The 20,787-nt window shown below is 50.5% G+C and overlaps 1 protein-coding gene across 1 annotated transcript in view; it reads left to right on the forward strand.

Annotated features, from left to right (window-relative positions):
- Positions 1 to 20,787, forward strand: part of SLIT1 (slit guidance ligand 1) — a 424,914-nt gene that overhangs the window by 301,442 nt on the left and 102,685 nt on the right. Inside the window, exon 9 of the mRNA XM_073552870.1 lies at positions 18,623 to 18,770. Within this exon, the coding sequence (XP_073408971.1) occupies positions 18,623 to 18,770 (148 nt within the window). The remainder of the gene's footprint in view (positions 1 to 18,622; positions 18,771 to 20,787) is intronic.

Raw genomic sequence — 20,787 nt, forward strand, 5'->3', positions numbered from 1 at the left:
TCCCCACTGCTCCCAGTACAAATCCCTGCGGTCCCCACTGCTCCCAGTACAGATCCCTGCGGTCCCCACTGCTCCCAGTACAGATCCCTGCGGTCCCCACTGCTCCCAGTACAGATCCCTGCGGTCCCCACTGCTCCCAGTACAGATCCCTGCGGTCCCCACTGCTCCCAGTACAGATCCCTGCGGTCCCCACTGCTCCCAGTACAGATCCCTGCGGTCCCCACTGCTCCCAGTACAGATCCCTGCGGTCCCCACTGCTCCCAGTACAGATCCCTGCGGTCCCCACTGCTCTCAGCACAGATCCCTGCGGCTCCCACTGCTCCCAGTACAGATCCCTGTGGTCCCCACTGCCCCCAGTACAGATCCCTGAGGTCCCCACTGCCCCCAGTACAGATCCCTGCTGTCCCCACTGCTCCCAGTACAGATCCCTGCAGTCCCCACTGCTCCCAGTACAGATCCCTGCGGTCCCCACTGCTCCCAGTACAGATCACTGTGGTCCCCACTGCTCCCAGTACAGATCCCTGCAGTCCCCACTGCTCCCAGTACAGATCCCTGCGGTTCCCACTGCTCTCAGTACAGATCCCTGTGGCTCCCACTGCTCCCAGTACAGATCCCTGAGGTCCCCACTGCCCCCAGTACAGATCACTGCGGTCCCCACTGCTCCCAGTACAGATCCCTGCGGTCCCCACTGCTCCCAGTACAGATCCCTGCGGTCCCCACTGCTCCCAGTACAGATCCCTGTGGCTCCCAGTACAGATCCCTGCGGTCCCCACTGCTCCCAGTACAGATCCCTGCGGTCCCCACTGCTCCCAGTACAGATCCCTGCGGTTCCCACTGCTCTCAGTACAGATCCCTGCGGTCCCCACTGCCCCCAGTACAGATCCCTGAGGTCCCCACTGCCCCCAGTACAGATCCCTGCAGTCCCCACTGCTCCCAGTACAGATCCCTGCAGTCCCCACTGCTCCCAGTACAGATCCCTGCAGTCCCCACTGCTTCCAGTACAGATCCCTGCAGTCCCCACTGCTCCCAGTACAGATCACTGCGGTCCCCACTGCTCCCAGTACAGATCCCTGCGGTCCTCACTGCTCCCAGTACAGATCCCTGCGGTTCCCACTGCTCTCAGTACAGATCCCTGTGGCTCCCACTGCTCCCAGTACAGATCCCTGTGGTCCCCACTGCTCCCAGTACAGATCCCTGAGGTCCCCACTGCCCCCAGTACAGATCCATACAGTCCCCACTGCTCCCAGTACAGATCCCTGCAGTCCCCACTGCTCCCAGTACAGATCCCTGTGGTCCCCACTGCTCCCAGTACAGATCACTGCGGTCCAGACTACTCCCAGTACAGATCCCTGCAGTCCCCACTGCTCCCAGTACAGATCCCTGCGGTCCCCACTGCTCCCAGTACAGATCCCTGCGGCTCCCACTGCTCCCAGTACAGATCCCTGCGGTCCCCACTGCTCCCAGTACAGATCCCTGCGGTCCCCACTGCTCTCAGTACAGATCCCTGCGGTTCCCACTGCTCCCAGTACAGATCCCTGCAGTCCCCCCCTGCTCCCAGTACAGATCCCTGCGGTCCCCACTGCTCCCAGTACAGATCCCTGCGGTCCCCACTGCTCTCAGTACAGATCCCTGCGGTTCCCACTGCTCCCAGTACAGATCCCTGCAGTCCCCCACTGCTCCCAGTACAGATCCCTGCGGTCCCCACTGCTCCCAGTGCAGATCCCTGCGGTCCCCACTGCTCCCAGTACAGATCTCTGCGGTCCCCACTGCTCCCAGTACAGATCTCTGCGGTCCCCACTGCTCCCAGTACAGATCCCTGCGGTCCCCACTGCTCCCAGTACAGATCCCTGCGGTTCCCACTGCTCCCAGTACAGATCCCTGCGGTTCCCACTGCTCTCAGTACAGATCCCTGTGGCTCCCACTGCTCCCAGTACAGATCCCTGAGGTCCCCACTGCCCCCAGTACAGATCACTGCGGTCCCCACTGCTCCCAGTACAGATCCCTGCGGTCCCCACTGCTCCCAGTACAGATCCCTGTGGCTCCCAGTACAGATCCCTGCGGTCCCCACTGCTCCCAGTACAGATCCCTGCGGTGCCCACTGCTCCCAGTACAGATCCCTGCGGTTCCCACTGCTCTCAGTACAGATCCCTGCGGTCCCCACTGCCCCCAGTACAGATCCCTGAGGTCCCCACTGCTCCCAGTACAGATCCCTGCAGTCTCCACTGCTCCCAGTACAGATCGCTGCAGTCCCCACTGCTCCCAGTACAGATCCCTGCAGTCCCCACTGCTCCCAGTACAGATCCCTGCAGTCCCCACTGCTCCCAGTACAGATCACTGCGGTCCCCACTGCTCCCAGTACAGATCCCTGCGGTCCCCACTGCTCCCAGTACAGATCCCTGCGGTTCCCACTGCTCTCAGTACAGATCCCTGTGGCTCCCACTGCTCCCAGTCCAGATCCCTGTGGTCCCCACTGCTCCCAGTACAGATCCCTGAGGTCCCCACTGCCCCCAGTACAGATCCATGCAGTCCCCACTGCTCCCAGTACAGATCCCTGCAGTCCCCACTGCTCCCAGTACAGATCCCTGTGGTCCCCACTGCTCCCAGTACAGATCACTGCGGTCCAGACTACTCCCAGTACAGATCCCTGCAGTCCCCACTGCTCCCAGTACAGATCCCTGCGGTCCCCACTGCTCCCAGTACAGATCCCTGTGGCTCCCACTGCTCCCAGTACAGATCCCTGCGGTCCCCACTGCTCCCAGTACAGATCCCTGCGGTCCCCACTGCTCTCAGTACAGATCCCTGCGGTTCCCACTGCTCTCAGTACAGATCCCTGTGGCTCCCACTGCTCCCAGTACAGATCCCTGTGGTCCCCACTGCCCCCAGTACAGATCCCTGAGGTCCCCACTGCCCCCTGTACAGATCCCTGCGGTCCCCACTGCTCCCAGTACAGATCCCTGCAGTCCCCACTGCTCCCAGTACAGATCCCTGTGGTCCCCACTGCTCCCAGTACAGATCCCTGCGGTCCCCACTGCTCCCAGTACAGATCACTGAGGTCCCCACTGCTCCCAGTACAGATCCCTGCAGTCCCCACTGCTCCCAGTGCAGATCCCTGTGGCTCCCACTGCTCCCAGTACAGATCCCTGCGGTCCCCACTGCTCCCAGTACAGATCCCTGAGGCCCCACTGCTCCCAGTACAGATCCCTGTGGCCCCCACTGCTCCCAGTACAGATCCCTGCGGTCCCCACTGCTCCCAGTACAGATCCCTGCGGTCCCCACTGCTCCCAGTACGGATCCCTGCGGTCCCCACTGCTCCCAGTACAGATCCCTGCGGTCCCCACTGCTCCCAGTACAGATCCCTGAGGCCCCACTGCTCCCAGTACAGATCCCTGTGGCCCCCACTGCTCCCAGTACAGATCCCTGCGGTCCCCACTGCTCCCAGTACAGATCCCTGCGGTCCCCACTGCTCCCAGTACGGATCCCTGCGGTCCCCACTGCTCCCAGTACAGATCCCTGTGGCTCCCACTGCTCCCAGTACAGATCCCTGCGGTCCCCACTGCTCCCAGTACAGATCCCTGCGGTCCCCACTGCTCTCAGTACAGATCCCTGCGGTTCCCACTGCTCTCAGTACAGATCCCTGTGGCTCCCACTGCTCCCAGTACAGATCCCTGTGGTCCCCACTGCCCCCAGTACAGATCCCTGAGGTCCCCACTGCCCCCTGTACAGATCCCTGCGGTCCCCACTGCTCCCAGTACAGATCCCTGCAGTCCCCACTGCTCCCAGTACAGATCCCTGTGGTCCCCACTGCTCCCAGTACAGATCCCTGCGGTCCCCACTGCTCCCAGTACAGATCACTGAGGTCCCCACTGCTCCCAGTACAGATCCCTGCAGTCCCCACTGCTCCCAGTGCAGATCCCTGTGGCTCCCACTGCTCCCAGTACAGATCCCTGCGGTCCCCACTGCTCCCAGTACAGATCCCTGAGGCCCCACTGCTCCCAGTACAGATCCCTGTGGCCCCCACTGCTCCCAGTACAGATCCCTGCGGTCCCCACTGCTCCCAGTACAGATCCCTGCGGTCCCCACTGCTCCCAGTACGGATCCCTGCGGTCCCCACTGCTCCCAGTACAGATCCCTGCGGTCCCCACTGCTCCCAGTACAGATCCCTGAGGCCCCACTGCTCCCAGTACAGATCCCTGTGGCCCCCACTGCTCCCAGTACAGATCCCTGCGGTCCCCACTGCTCCCAGTACAGATCCCTGCGGTCCCCACTGCTCCCAGTACGGATCCCTGCGGTCCCCACTGCTCCCAGTACGGATCTCTGCAGTCCCCACTGCTCCCAGTACAGATCCCTGTGGCTCCCACTGCTCCCAGTACAGATCCCTGCGGTCCCCACTGCTCCCAGTACAGATCCCTGCGGTCCCCACTGCTCCCAGTACAGATCCCTGCGGTCCCCACTGCTCCCAGTACAGATCCCTGCGGTCCCAACTGCTCCCAATACAGATCCCTGTGGTCCCCACTGCCCCCAGTACAGATCCCTGCGGTCCCCACTGCTCCCAGTACAGATCCCTGCGGTCCCCACTGCTCCCAGTACAGATCCCTGAGGTCCTCACTGCTCCCAGTACATATCCCTGCGGTCCCCACTGCTCCCAGCACAGATCCCTGAGGTCCCCACTGCCCCCAGTACAGATCCCTGCGGTCCCCACTGCTCCCAGTACAGATCCCTGAGGTCCCCACTGCCCCCAGTACAGATCCCTGCGGTCCCCACTGCTCCCAGTACAGATCCCTGAGGTCCTCACTGCTCCCAGTACAGATCCCTGCGGTCCCCACTGCCCCCAGTACAGATCCCTGCGGTCCCCACTGCTCTCAGTACAGATCCCTGCGGTCCCCACTGCTCCCAGCACAGATCCCTGAGGCCCCACTGCTCCCAGTACAGATCCCTGCGGCCCCCCACTGCTCCCAGTACAGATCCCTGCGGTCCCCACTGCTCCCAGTACAGATCCCTGCGGTCCCCACTGCTCCCAGTACAGATCACTGCGGTCCCCACTGCTCCCAGTACAGATCCCTGCGGTCCCCACTGCTCCCAGTACAGATCCCTGCGGTCCCCACTGCTCCCAGTACAGATCTTTGTTGTTCCCACTGCTCCCAGTACAGATCCCTGCAGTCCCCACTGCTCCCAGTACAGATCCCTGCCGTCCCCACTGCTCCCAGTACAGATCCCTGCGGTCCTCACTGCTCTCAGTACAGATCCCTGAGGTCCCCACTGCTCCCAGTACAGATCCCTGAGGTCCTCACTGCTCCCAGTACATATCCCTGCGGTCCCCACTGCTCCCAGCACAGATCCCTGAGGTCCCCACTGCCCCCAGTACAGATCCCTGCGGTCCCCACTGCTCCCAGTACAGATCCCTGAGGTCCCCACTGCCCCCAGTACAGATCCCTGCGGTCCCCACTGCTCCCAGTACAGATCCCTGAGGTCCTCACTGCTCCCAGTACAGATCCCTGCGGTCCCCACTGCCCCCAGTACAGATCCCTGCGGTCCCCACTGCTCTCAGTACAGATCCCTGCGGTCCCCACTGCTCCCAGCACAGATCCCTGAGGCCCCACTGCTCCCAGTACAGATCCCTGCGGCCCCCCACTGCTCCCAGTACAGATCCCTGCGGTCCCCACTGCTCCCAGTACAGATCCCTGCGGTCCCCACTGCTCCCAGTACAGATCACTGCGGTCCCCACTGCTCCCAGTACAGATCCCTGCGGTCCCCACTGCTCCCAGTACAGATCCCTGCGGTCCCCACTGCTCCCAGTACAGATCTTTGTTGTTCCCACTGCTCCCAGTACAGATCCCTGCAGTCCCCACTGCTCCCAGTACAGATCCCTGCCGTCCCCACTGCTCCCAGTACAGATCCCTGCGGTCCTCACTGCTCTCAGTACAGATCCCTGAGGTCCCCACTGCTCCCAGTACAGATCCCTGCAGTCCCCCCTGCCCCCAGTACAGATCCCTGTGGTCCTCACTGCTCTCAGTACAGATCCCTGAGGTCCCCACTGCTCCCAGTACAGATCCCTGCAGTCCCCCCTGCCCCCAGTACAGATCCCTGTGGTCCCCACTGCTCCCAGTACAGATCCCTGCAGTCCCCACTGCCCCCAGTACAGATCCCTGCAGTCCCCACTGCTCCCAGTACAGATCCCTGCGGTCCCCACTGCCCCCAGTACAGATCCCTGAGGTCCCAACTGCTCCCAGTACAGATCCCTGCGGTCCCCACTGCTCCCACTACAGATCCCTGCGGTCCCCACTGCTCCCAGTACAGATCCCTGCGGTCCCCACTGCCCCCAGTACAGATCCCTGAGGTCCCAACTGCTCCCAGTACAGATCCCTGCGGTCCCCACTGCTCCCAGTACAGATCCCTGCGGTCCTCACTGCCCCCAGTACAGATCCCTGCAGTCCCCACTGCTCTCAGTACAGATCCCTGTGGTCCCCACTGCTCCCAGTACAGATCCCTGCGGTCCCCACTGCTCCCAGTACAGATCCCTGCGGTCCTCACTGCCCCCAGTACAGATCCCTGCAGTCCCCACTGCTCTCAGTACAGATCCCTGTGGTCCCCACTGCTCCCAGTACAGATCCCTGTGGTCCCCACTGCTCCCAGTACAGATCCCTGCAGTCCTCACTGCTGACTATATCCCATTTAGAGAATGTACCATTTATGACGACTGTTTCCTGTCATTTAGCCAATTCCTTACCCATCTGCATATAGTTTCCCCCAGTCCTTGCCTCTGTAGCTTCAGTATAAGGATGTTATGTGGAACAGGATCATATGCCTTTGTAAATACCTTTTTTATATCGGTTCAGATGTATGTAAACTGCCGCTGTCCGGTCCGATGGGCGGGGCTTATTCACCTGCTCCCCCCTCCTTGTCTTGCTCTACACAAGAAGAAATGCGTAGAACAAGACAGGGAGGGGGGGAGCAGGTGAATAAGCCCCGCCCACCGGACCGGACCGTGGCAGTTTACATACATCTGAACCGATATAAAAAAGGTATTTATGCATGAAAGGTGCGGGGTCAGGGGGAAGCAAAAGTACTAAGAGAGTCCTTATGTGACACACAATTGAATGATATTATATGAGATCTGACAGATTCCCTTTAAGGGGTTGTCCCACGAGCAAAGATCATTTAAATGATTAGACCTTGGATCTAATAATTGCAGCGCTATATTCTGAGCGCTATAGCTTAACTACTTCCCTGCTGGTGGCGCTGTATGGCGGCTTGTTTTTTTTTACCACGAGATGATGTTTTTAGCGATACTATTTTTATTTACATTCGTCTTTTCAATCGCACTTTATTCCACTGGTATGATGGAAAAGCGTAGTTTGCCACTTTTTGTTAAATCTTTTTCTTAGTCTACCTGTTTTCACTTTGATCACATGTATCATGCATTATACCTATTCAGAAGCTGTGAGCGTGGTCTAAGCTGCTATCCATAACTTGGTGACCCGGGGGTCGTCATGATGAAATGATCGGCCCCCGCTGTGATTGACGATCTGAAGGCAGTGGGAGCCCCCTACCTCTGTCTGCTTTCTAAATGTTGCAATCGCTCTCGATCACAGCATTTAGGGGGTTAAACAGCCAAGGGCGCTGCTTTCACCATCCCTGGCTGTTGCCGGTGCAGGAGCTTGGCCACTAGCAGCGCCGAGCTCCTGCTGTGATTGGGTAGGAAGCGCTGACATTTCAGCACCTTTTGCGCGATCATGCTGTGATCGGTCGGTCAGATTCACTGACCGATCTCAGCCCTCTGACTGCTGGGACCACTGGCATGGCTTTCCCCCTCTCTTCCCATGCCACTGAGCTGTTTACACAAAGTGATAGTTTAAAGTCATGACGGGCATAGCATGTCATGGTGCGGGAACTGACACCCGCTCATGATTTGCTATGTCCATCATTAGTCATAAAGGGATTAATTAAAATGTTCTTTCTTTGTAGACAAGCACTTTAATGTGGGGGCTTTTGGGAAATTATAACCTATAATTGGGAAACAGGAGGCTTCTCAAATTTCTTCACATAAAATGAGACGCCTGCCTTAGGCTAGTTTCACATTTGCGCTTTTGAGCGCAGCGATGGCCTGCGCACGGCCGCCGCTAAGCCCCACCCCCTGCCGCACCTCCGCCGGTAGCTCTGCCTACCGGCTCATGACGCTGCATGCGTCCTGCGTCCCCTATCTTTATCACTGGGGGCGCAGGCCGTGCGCAGTATGCGTTTGGCGGCGCATGCGTCCTTAACGGTGCGCCGACCAGCGCCAAACGCAACCTGCTGCAGTTTGGTTGCGCTTGGCGCACCGTGAAAAGGACGCATGCGCCGCCAGATGCATACTGCGCACAGCCTGCGCCCCCAGTGATAAAGATAGGGGACACAGGACGCATGCAGCGTCATGCGCCGGTAGGCACAGCTACCGGTGGAGGCGCGGCAGGGGCGGGGCTTAGTGGCGGCCGTGCGCAGGCCGTTGCTGCGCTCAAAAGCGCAAATGTGAAACTAGCCTTACACCTTGCATAAGACATACAAGATGTGGACAAAATTGTTGGTACCTTCTATTTAAGGTGAAAAACCCCCACAATGGTCAGTGAAATAACTTGACACCAGCAAAAGATATTTTCAATTTTAATTTACTGAATATCAACTAATGAAAATCAGACTTTGCTGGTGAATTATGGTAAACAGGAAAGTTATTTAAAAAAAAAAAACCCAAACTAATGAAAATGGCCTGGACAGAAATGATGTATTGTTACAAAAGAATGAAAATAATTTGACTGTAAGAACATGTAAAAATAAGGTGTGTCCTGTAATTAGCATCACAGGTGTCTACAAATTTATAATCAGTCAGTCACCAATTTACAGGGTGAAAAGTAGTCACTGTGCTGTTTGGTATCATGGTGTGTGCCACACTGAATAGGGTGCGAACACACCTAAGGAGAGAGTTGTGTCAGGAGATTAGAAAGACAATTATAGACAAACGTTAAATATAAAGGCTGTAAGACCATCTCAAAACAGCTTGTTATTTCTATCGCTATAATTGCACATAATATTGAGATATTTGGGGTCTATGGGACTGTAGTCAACCTCCCTGAAGGGGAAAATTGATGACAAATTGAAGAGATGGATAATACAAATGGTAAAGACCCCACAAAAACTTTCATAGAGGTTAGAGGTGAACTCCAAGGTCAAGATACATCATTTCGCACCATCGGTCTCTGTCTTGGCCAAAGTGGAATTCATAGAAGACAACCAAGGAGAAAACCACTGGGGAATGCAAATCATAAAAAAGTGAGACTGGAATTTGCCAAAATGCATATTAACAAGCCACAAAATTTCTGGGAGAATATCCATTGTACAGATGAGAGCTGGAGCTTTTTGGCAAGGCACATCAGCTCTTATGTTCACAGATGCAAAAATGAAGCTTACAATGAAACTGACACTGCCCCTACTGTGAAACATGGAGGAGGCTCAGTTATGTTTTGTGGCTGCTTTCCTGCATCTGGAACAGGGTGTCTTGAATCTGTGCAGGGTACAGTGATATCTCAAGATTGTCAAAGCATTCTGGAGCCAAATGTGCTGCCCAGTGTTAGAAAGCTTGGTCTGAGTCGAACGTCATGAGACCTCCAACAGGATAATGACCCAAAACACACAGCTAAAAACGTCCAAGAATGGCTAAGAGCAAAGAATTGGACTCTTCTGAAAAGGCTTCTATGATCCCTTATCTACTCCTATTGAACATCTGTGGAAGGAGCCAAACCTGCCATCTGGAGAAGGCACCTTCACACCTGGGACATGCTCATGAAGAGTCCACCAAAATACCAGTAGAAGTCTATTGAGAGTTACAGAAATCCTTTGTTTGCAGTGATTGTCTCTAAGGGTTGTGCAATAAAATATTAAAATAAGGGAACCAACATCTTTGTCCTGGGTGGTATAATAGCTGTCTACAAATATCTCAAGGGTTGTCACGGTGTAGAGGGATCATCCTTATTCTCATTTGCACATGGAAACATGAGAAGCAATGGAAGGAATCTGAAAGGGAGAAGATACAGATTAAATATTAGAAAAACTTTTTGACAGTGGGGGTGATCATTGACTGGAACAGGCGGCCTGGTGAGTTCTCCTTCAATGGAGGTCTTCAAACAGAGGCTGGACAGACATCTGTCTGGGATGGTTTACTGAATCCTGCATTGAGCAGGGGGTTGGACACGAGGACCCTGGAGATCCTTCCCAACTCTAACATTCTAGGATTTCGCTAGTTTGCTTTTGAACTTTAGTTCAACAGAAAAAATGAAAAAAAAAGACACAGTCTGATTCTCATTAGTTGATGCTATGTAGTAAATTTAAATAGAAAATTACTTCTCTCTGTTTCACGTTATTTCAGTGACCATTGTGAGCTTTTCTTATTTTATAAGAAGGTTCCAACAATAATGTCCATCATCAGTTTGCTCAGTGTGGAATTTGCAAGTTATGAAGCCTTGCCATGCAGTGCTATGGACCGCAGTACTGCAGGGAGCGGATATTCCATCCTGACTCTTAATTACAAAGTCTCCTACGACTTTCACTCCCTTGGACTCATTTCCGACGTGTGTTCCCGGTTGCATAGTTCATTCATTGTACAGTTTGCTCCGGCGTGTCTTTATCGTGCCAGTGACACAAAGTGATGTCGTCTAGTTGCAGAGCTGGCATGTGGAATTGTGACATCTCCATCGCAGGGGCATCGGGATCGGCCACTTCGATGTGCAAAAAATAAGCTGTTTGTTTTCATTTCCCGCAACGCTTAGCTGTAAACTGTGAGTGGTGAAAAAGCGAGATGTACGTGAAGAGAATACTGAGGACGATTAATGTGCCGGGTTACTGACGGGTCCCTCATCCTTCAGATGAACTTGATATCTTCTTCACATCCTACAATAAAGTTTACAAAATAGAAACTGTTTATTTTTTTTATCTAATATCAAACTAGAAGTGAAGCCTGATATATGGGCAGTACGTCTGTCTTATAAAGCACCAAGACCTCCGTGCATGTTATTTAATGCCTGACCCATCTGCAGTCATCACATGCGCAAGGAATAATTAGCGTTGCATACATTTGTAGTATTCGCTCGTTCTCTTGCAGCCCACTCTTGTTTTAGATTGTCTCGCCGCTACTTGACTATGGTTGACCATCATTTGAAGACTTTTACTGTGGTCATAAGTAGAGTTAAGCAAATTTGTTCGGGTTCCCTCTTATTCGGCAAGCTATAGCGCTTACCGAATAAGCTGCAGAGGGAACCTGTTGTGAATTCGCTTTCTGGCCTAGCTCTGGTTACTAGTGAAGGTAGTGGAGCTGGTTATATTGACAGAGGGGTCGCAAATTCTCTTTCTGGGCTCCCTCTGGTGGTTACTGGAGCTAATGGAGCTGATCTAATTAACAGAGGCCTGCCACCTGATAATGAAGAGGATGACTGGAAATCTGGAGTTTCTGACTGGATTTAAGACAGCCGACTCCCTCTATCCCTACTGGTGATTTTTTCCTGCCTCCTAAGGTCTTAGTTTCCAGCTTAGTCCCTGCATGCTCAAGCTAAGTGTTGTTTTGCTATTGTTCATATTTGATTTGATCTGGTTTTTGTCTATTACAGTTTTGTGTGTTCAGCCAGCTCCGGCTGGGGCTGTGCTGAATTTCCATCCTTATGTTACTGCTTGTGCCAGTTTGTTTTTGTCCCTTATTAGATTGACTTCTTTTTTTGCTCTGCTTTCAGAATATACCAGAGTGGTGATATAGTGGGCGAAGTCTAGTGACTTCAGTATTTTTCTATCAGACATGTTGAGCATTTTTTGCAGGGTTTTTTGCGTGATTGCAGACAGAGTCTTTCCTTTCCTGTCCTGTCTAGTTAGACTGAGCAAACGATGGGGCCCACACTATTTTCCTATCTGCGTTTGTGTTTTCATCTTGTCTCACCGACAATATATGTTTGGGTGCTATCTATTCCTTTGGGGTCTGCTCTGGGGCAGTTTAGATTTCCCCTTTCTTGCTTTAGGCTTATTTAGTTTTCTGGCTGTGTCGAGGCGTCTAGGGCATTGTAGGTATGCTCCACGGCTACTGCTAGTTGTGTGGATAGGATCATGGGTCTGCAATCCGCTTAGTTACCAACCTCTCTGGTTTTCAGTGGCTTAGCTTGGTCTTACTTTCCTCCTCGGTGACCCAATCATAACAGGAACCCGGCTTCCTGGATCGCGCCGGCTGATCAGCTGATCAACGCCGCACCTGTATGTGTCGCGGCTGTGTGACCGTCACGACACATGCATGGAGAGCTGTTATGAATGGGTCACTGAGGAGGAAAACAAAACCAAGCTAAGTCACAGAAAACTAGAGAGGTTGGTAACTACGCGGATTGCAGACCCCTGATCCTAACCACACAATTAACAGTAGCTGTGGAGCGTACCTACAATGATTCTAGATGCCTCGTCACAGCCGGAGGACTAAATAAGCCTAAAGCAAGAAAAGGGGAAATCTAACACTGCCCCAGAGCAGAACCCAAAGGAATAGACAGCCCCCACACATGTATTGATGGTGAGACAAGATGAAAACACAAACACAGGTAGGTAAATAGGCTGAGCAAACGATGGGGCCCACACTAACTAGAAAGGACAGGAAAGGAAAGATACTGTCTGCAATCATGCCAAAAAACACTGCAAAAATGTCCAACACTTCTGATAGCAAAAAAAGCCCTGAAGTCACTAGACTTCTCCCACTATATCAGCACTCTGGCATATTCCGAGAACAGAGAAAAAAGAGGCCAATCTAATAAGGGACAAAAAACAAACTGGCACATACAGTGACATAAGAGTGGAAACTCAGCACAGCCCCAGCTGGGGCTGGCTGACCACATAAAAAACTGAATAGACCAAACCAAATCTAATGTGAACATTAGCAAAGACAACTTAGCTTGAGAAGGCAGGAACTGAGCTGGAAACTAAGACCTCAGGAGGCAGGAAAAATCACCAGCATGGGAATAGGGAGTCGGCTGTCTTAAATCCAGTCTGACACTCCAGATGTCCAATCCTCTTCCTCATTATCAGGTGGCAGGTCTCTGTTAATTAGATCAGCTTCATTACCTCCTGCCACCACCAGACGGAGCCCGGAAAGAGGACTCACAACTCCTCTGTCAGCACAACCAGCTCCCTCACCAGAAACCAGAGGCAGACCAGAAAATGAGTTCACAACAGAGAGCCTGTTTGTTGGGCTCTCCATGCATGTGTCGTGACGGTCACACAGCCGCGACACATGCAGCTGCGGCGAGGCCTGGTGAGTTCAATGAAGGGGGGAGTGTGTCGAGATGGATGGGAGACTGAGAACTGTGAACAAACACTCCCATTCACTTGACCAAAGTAGCTCCCCGCCGCCCATCGGTCAACCCGGATTACGGCGATCAGAACGAACGACGACTGGAGTGCTTCCCACCTGTTATAAGCAAGATCAATTTATTTGGCAACAAATCATCCAAGAAGTTAAGAAATGTGGGCTCTTGGTGAAAGAGCTCTTGTCCGTGGAATGGTGAGCTAAAGGAGAGCGGGGGTGTAGAAGAGAGAACCAGGCTGCAAGTGCTGTTGAAGCGCCGGGTCCGGAACTGCTGCTGGGACCGAACCTCCTGTTGCAGGGGGGGAAGGAAATTGAGGACGGAAGAGACCCATGACCTACAGAGAGGGGGCGTGGTGAGTCAGGGGTGTATAAGGAGGTTTGCATGGGAAAAGAGAGGGGTTTCCCGCCGGAGGGCTGAGTGAGAAATGACCTGCACCGCGCCTCAAGCAGTGACAGGCCGCGCGGCAGTGATAAGGGTCGGGTGCAGTAAGGAGCTGGGGAGTGGCTCCTGGCCGCAAAGCACAGATCCAGGACGGGCGCAGTAAAGACTCACAAGTACCAGCAGGCGTGCAGGGAGACACGCGCCAGCAGAGCGCTGCAGTGCGGATATCCAGGTGACGGGTGCTTTCTAAGAGGCACATACGCTGATTGGAATATTGCGGAGAGCTTCACTCTTCAGCTCCGCAGTAAGATGGACTAGGGGCTCAGCGGGCAAAACCGGTGACCGCCCCCTGCCACCAGAAGTGAGACCGTGTGTTGGGAGAGGACGCTGAAGATGCTGCACCGGCCTCCGCTAGTATCTCATCACCTGACCTCCAGAGAGTAACGGACAGCGGAGCTACGATAAGAGAAGCCTGATATATAGATGAATAGCAGTTATACTGTTTACCCTGCAGCCCCTTTATTCTCTGTTATCTCCCTGCCAGGAGTTTATTGCTGTTAATTAAGTATGTAATAGTAAACCCCTGCTACGCGCCTCTATCTCACTGCATCCGTATACCTGCTTTACATATGCCTATTCTTGGAATGTGAAATATGGATGAATGAAATCAACCTGAAAGTGATTTGGGCATTATAGGATGGACCATTTGAAGATCATTTAGTTTTTCTTGCAGGCAGCTAGACTTTTATCATTAAGGTGTACTCGTTGCTGTAGATGATTGTTTATGTTTGTTTATGAGGAATAACACTATTTCTAGACATTATGTTACTGATATCTGTTATGAATGAGTCACCGAGGAGGAAAAACAAGCTAAGCCACAGAAAACCAGAGAGGTTGGTAACTAAGCAGATTGCAGTCCCCTAATCCTATCCACACAACTAGCAGTAGCCGCGGAGCGTACCTACGATGATCCTAGACGCCTCGTCACAACCGGAGAACTAAATAAGCCTAAAGCAAGAAAAGGGGAAATCTAAACTGCCCCAGAGCAGACCCCAAAGCAATAGACAGCCCCCAAACATGTATTGTCGGTGAGACAAGATGAAAACACAAACACAGATAGAAAAATAGGCTGAGCAAACGATGGGGCCCACACTAACTAGAAGGGACAGGAAAGGAAAGATACTGTCTGCAATCACGCACAAAACCCTGCCAAAAAATGTCCAACACTTTCTGATAACAAAAACCCTGAAGTCGCTAGACTTCAGTTCCCAATATCAGCACTCTGGTATATTCTGAAGACAGAGCAAAAAGAGACCAATCTGATCAGGGACAAAAAACAAACTGGCATAAACAGAGACATAAGAATGGAAATTCAGCACAGCCCCAGCAGGGGCTGGCTGACCACAAAAACTGAGTAAACCAGACCAAGTCTCATGAGAAAAAATAGCAGAGCACACTTAGCTTGAGAAGGCAGGAACAGAGCTGGAAACCAGAACCTCAGGGCAGGAAAAAATCACCAGCACAAAATTAGGGAGTCGGCTGTCTTAAATCCAGTCAGAGACTCCTGATGTCCACTCACAGTCCTCCTCCTCAGGTGGCAGGTCTCTGCCATTTAGATCAGCTTCATTAGCTGCTGTCACCACTAGAGGGAGCCCGGATGGAGAACTCACGACTCCTCTATCAACACAGTCAGCTCCACCACCCTCACCAGAAGCCAGAGGTAAACCAGAAAATGAGTTCACAACAGATATCTTTCATTTCTCACTAGTTTTCCCCTCTGCAGACTCTGTCTCTAGTGTTCAGTTGTCTCTGAGCTAGTAGGTCGAGACTGGCTGTTATGATTTCTCCCATACACAGCACACACAGACATGAGGGACTCCTGCTCTCTTGTCTTGACGTAGCACATATTCTCAGTGGCGTAACCTGCATGTTGGATAGATATGAGGCATGGTAGCAATCTAGATCCTATAAAGCCATACATATTCACCCCCATATAATAATGTATTCCACCCTGAATTAATGTCCTTCATCCTGGGCCCCTTTTTGTAATAATCTCCCTCATCAAGGGCCCCTTCCAATTATAAAGTCCTTTATCCTAGGCCCTTACTGTAATAATGTCCCATATGCACATTTCAGTAATAATGTCCTCTATCCTGGGCCCTTTTCTGCAATAATGTCCCTCATTCTCAGTCCTTTCCTATAATAATGTCCCTCATCCCCTTCCTGTAAATATGTCCTCCATCCTGGGCCCCTTCCTGGTGTAATGTCCTACATTCTGTGCCCCTTCCTGGTATATTGCCCCCATTCTGGACCCTTTCCACTAATAATATTGTTCATTCTGCTCATCTTCTCCAACACCTTTAAAAAAATAAACAATCCTTCTTATTCTCCCTTACGCCTCTTCTGCAGCTGGCACAGAGGTCAGCAACTGACTTTGATGTGCCAGCCATGGGCAGCGCATGAAGTCACTGCCGTGCGTCGCTTGTGACGGGCATGCTGATGTCAGATGCTGGCCTCTGATTGGCTGGTGGCGTGCATTGCAGTTCAGGGAGCCTTCCGACGGGTCTCTGCTACCATCGGAAGGCTCCCCTCCCGCACTGACTCGGTTACACCCCTGGTAGTACTGAGCAGTGTAGCAGTGAATTCAGCATGAGTAAATTTGCAGCATGAGCTGTCTCTCTACTCTTTCCTCTTCTGATCTAGCAGTCCATCTTGTTTTGGCCAAAATAGACTATAGCTGTTTTTCAAAGTGGGAAGAAGTGTCTCATAAGTGGGGAAAGTAGATTTTGCTTATAAAATATATTTCAATATTCCCTATATTCACGTTTGCTATTGATTTATGCAGAATTTGATGAAACAACAATAACTATTTTATCTCTAGGTCTATGAGAGAAGATATGCAGTTCAGAATCAGAAATATTAGGCCACATCCCCTATACAGATACATTATGTACTTCACCGGCATAGAATTCTTAATGTTTAGCATATAGAAGTCCTTGGCTATTATTATTATGTCTATAGCTTATTTCCCTCGTGGATGATAGCTAAAGCTAAAGTGAAAAGCATTTTGGCTTTATCATTTACATCAGTTCGCTGTCTCCCTTTCTTGTTCAAATCCCCCCATTCTTCTTCTTCTTCTTCCGAGGAATCCTCGGTGCAGATTTATTTCGCTAACATTTATGTTTGTAATCTAAGATTGCTCCGGAGGTTATTTCCCTTTTCTATAGTCACCTGGAAATTGTGTTCTGTCATTATCAAGTTCTTCATTCTCCGATAAATTATGGAAATGGTTTTTATCTTGTTATGGAGTGCACGTCGAAAAAGAAAGAAAATTGCTGGAGGTTATAGTGCAATTTTATCTTTAAATCTTGCACAACATGCAAAATGCCGGATAAGCGCAGATCACGGCTTAAAGGGACAGACCGAGAGATTTACTAGAATGGCGGAACGCTTCTTCTGCCTGTTTGTTGTATACTGATTCCTCTATGTGTAACAACTAGTACCACCAGAGGTGAAACTGTCGACCGGTCCCATTTTAGAGGGTGTAATACAACGTAAATTAGCTTGTCCCCTGTTTTCTACATGGATGGTAACTCCAGGAGTAACTTGAAAGTAGAATGGAAAAACATTCTGTTGAACATCTATATGGAAGTTGTAAAAATATCTATTAATTCACAGCAGGCTAACGTGGACAGATTTGACGCAGAACACTCTGCTTTGTTGGGTCCAACGGCTCCTACTTTTCATCCTTGAAAGTATTTTTCCATCTTCTTATATGGATATAATTGCAAAGTGCTTGTAAAAATAACTCCAATTAAAAATAACTCCGCTGTCAAGAAAAGATGGCTTTTTAATTGTAGAGTTTACAGTTTGTTGCTTGGGTTATTTATCATCCACCTCTGCAGTCTATCAGCGGTAGCTGGCTTTACGGTCAAGGAATGCAGCGCTTACAAGCTGATTGCCATACGGTCTGTAGGATCGACTCCGAAGCTGCAGGATATCTGAGGCTGGCCAATTTTAGTGACCCTGTACTACTCCTGATGCTGCAGAAGCAAAGCTGAAGTATAGGAGAGTGCACAGTTCGGGCCAGTTGTCAGACCATGGCGCTGGTTAGAACTGTTTATCATCAGATGTTTAGTGACCCCCAAAGAAGCAGAAAGTCACAAGGCTGAGGAGCCATCCGCTCCTGACACAGAACTTGCAAAAACCCCTTTACTCCATATACAGGGAACTAGCCTTCTCCACAGGGGCCTCTGGGTTGCTCCCATGGAGTAGCTGCTCACCAGTGGACTGAGTCAAGGGAAAAACATAAACAAAGTCGCTCAGTACAGATGAGGCAAGGGCAAGGACAAACTTGGATCCAAATGCAGTCAGGGGAAAACTCTTGGAGGATAATCAGAGAAAATAAGCAAAGAGGTCTCGGGCGTTACAGTGGTCAAGCCAACAAAGACAGCCAGGAGTCGGATCAAAGCATAGCTGGCAAGAAATTTAATTAGGGTGTCAGAAGTGTTTATTGGCTGCCTCACCGCAGTTAGTTGCCAGTCAGTCAGACCACTTGATTGGCACAAAGAAGGATCGGTCTGGTTGGAAACCAGGAATACCCATAGGGAAAATTTCCGCTGGACCCAAGGAAAGTAAATTCATGATTGGAACATTATTTTGGCACTATATGTTGCAGTCTTATGGGCACATACTAAGCTACCAGCCCTCAATATAGGAAGTGCATATGACCAATTAAGGACAGGAATCATACAGCCCAACTTGCAAAATGCGTTAAGACCATAAATATTTGATGTCACACTCAATACCCACTTACAAAGTTCCCAAAAGCCACATCGGCATGTAGGACCACCAGTGCATGTTCTTGTAAATAGTTTCCTGCTCTTGTCTTCCAGGTCAGACCGATCCATCGAGCGCTCAGATCTGCAGCCTCTCTATCGGCTCCTGTCCGGCAATGTGCACGTGTAGCAATGGCATCGTGGATTGTCGAGGGAAAGGTCTAACAGCAATCCCAGCAAATCTACCAGAGACCATGATGGAAATGTAAGACCGCCTTCAAGGTTACTGAAAATACCTTCCCCCAAAAAACACAAGGATCGGGCATAGTGACATCCGATCCTTTGTATCCCCCTACACATCTGCCATTGGGGAAAGTTGGGACACTTTCATACACATTATATGGTCAGTCCGTTCCTTCAAAGTCAGGGAAGTTGGCCAACTTTTGGTCACTTTTAGTTGTATGGGGATCTTATATACATAATGATCTGCACATAATGCCAAAAATTCTGGAAAACCAAAACTCTGCCCACAATGATGATCATGAAAAAAAAACAGGGAGATTTTAAAAAAGGCACAAATTAAAAGAAAAAAAAAACAAAAAGATAACAAAAAAGATGCAAATGCAATAATGAATCAGGCCTTATGTGCCATTTGTGTCAGTTCCACCTGACACCCCCAATGTATTTTCACACCTTAGTCCAATATTGTACAGCTGTATTTGTAACATTTTACTTTTCCGTGTTGGTGGCATAATGGCCCATCCAACCCAAGGAGACCCTCCCTATAGACGTGTATGTGCCGCAGATGCACTTGAAACTCAAGAACAGCCCCTTGTGAATTGATTGTCCGCAGCGCCCCATGTGTCACACGGAGTCGGGCACCGCTCTTTCCTGCAATCACCGCCAAGCTCCGTGTTACAGCTGATCTCCTCCAATGTCCGGTCCTCCTGGGGGAAGAAAAAGTGACTCCAATAAATACGCAGCTGCTCTCCAAAAAGCCGGAAGACGCAGCGGAGCTGAAAACGTTACACACGCTTTGTTATAGCACCAAGTCATTACACAGGCTCCTGCTGGCGTCCACTAAATGTAATTGATGGAGTGTTAACTCAGGTCATGCTGCTTGACATGCACAGCTGACGGGTCACTTCTTCCCACCTCTCAATCCGGGGACACTTAGCAAGAAATATTAATTAGGAGAAATCCCGTGGGTCTGATTTCAGCTCTCAGAAGGTCACTTTCAGAAGCTACCGGGCAATATATGTTATAGCAATGGAGGAGAAAAGGGAAATGAACCAGGAAAGCTATGAAGAACCCGTACTAAGACCTAGTAAGGCTAAATTCACACGTTACATATTTGGTGCCGATTTCCTCTTAAAGGTTTGGATTAAGTCTGTGACATGGTAAAAAAAAATGAGTTAAATATCTTGTACAACTCCCTGAGCTCCCCTGATTTCTTTTCAGTTTTGCGCTGTATTGCTCCATTGCAAACATATTCACATTCACATATTCACATTTGTTGCTTTTGGAGCACAGTATGTGAAATCTCTGCTTGCAAAGCAACTGGATGTTTCTGAATGGCATATGAATGGTAGTAGAAGAAGAAACGCTCAGTTGAACTGTAAGCAGAGATTTCACATGCCGCACTCCGAAAACAACAAATGTGAATATCTCTGAAATGGAGTGATGAAGCGCAAAATGGAAAAAAGCGTCAGAATCAGGGGAGCTCAGGAATACTTGCAAGGTATTTCATCATTTTTTTTTTTTACAAATGACAGGTACTCTTTAATTGTTTGTTTTTTGCAAAGATATTCACATTTGTTGCTTTTGGAGCACAGTATGTGAAATCTCTGCTTGCAAACCAACTGGGTGTTTCTGCATGGCATGTGATTGGTAGTATCTGGGAGGGAGTGGTGAAAGCACACGCCCCCAGAGAAAACTCTGAAGAAACGCTCAGTTGAACTGCAAGCAGAGATTTCACATACCGCGCTCCGAAAACAACAAATGTGAATATCTCTAAAATGGAGTGGCGAATCGCAAAACGGAAAAAAGTGTCAGAATCAGGGGAGCTCAGAAATAGTTTCAAGGTATTTCATAATTTTTTTCTGCATAAATGACAGGCCCTCTTTAATTGTTTGTTTTAAAAGAAAATAAATATAATTCACTTTAAATAGTCTTTGTGCCTGAGCTCCCCTGATTTTGCCGTTCTTTTCAGTTTTGCACTGTATTGCTCCATTGCAAAGTTATTCACATTTGTTGCTTTTGGAGCACAGTATGTGAAATCT

This window comes from Dendrobates tinctorius, unplaced genomic scaffold (assembly GCF_039654945.1).
Source record: "Dendrobates tinctorius isolate UK_male_01 unplaced genomic scaffold, ASM3965494v1 ptg000196l, whole genome shotgun sequence".
In the NCBI taxonomy this organism is placed as follows: domain Eukaryota; kingdom Metazoa; phylum Chordata; class Amphibia; order Anura; family Dendrobatidae; genus Dendrobates; species Dendrobates tinctorius.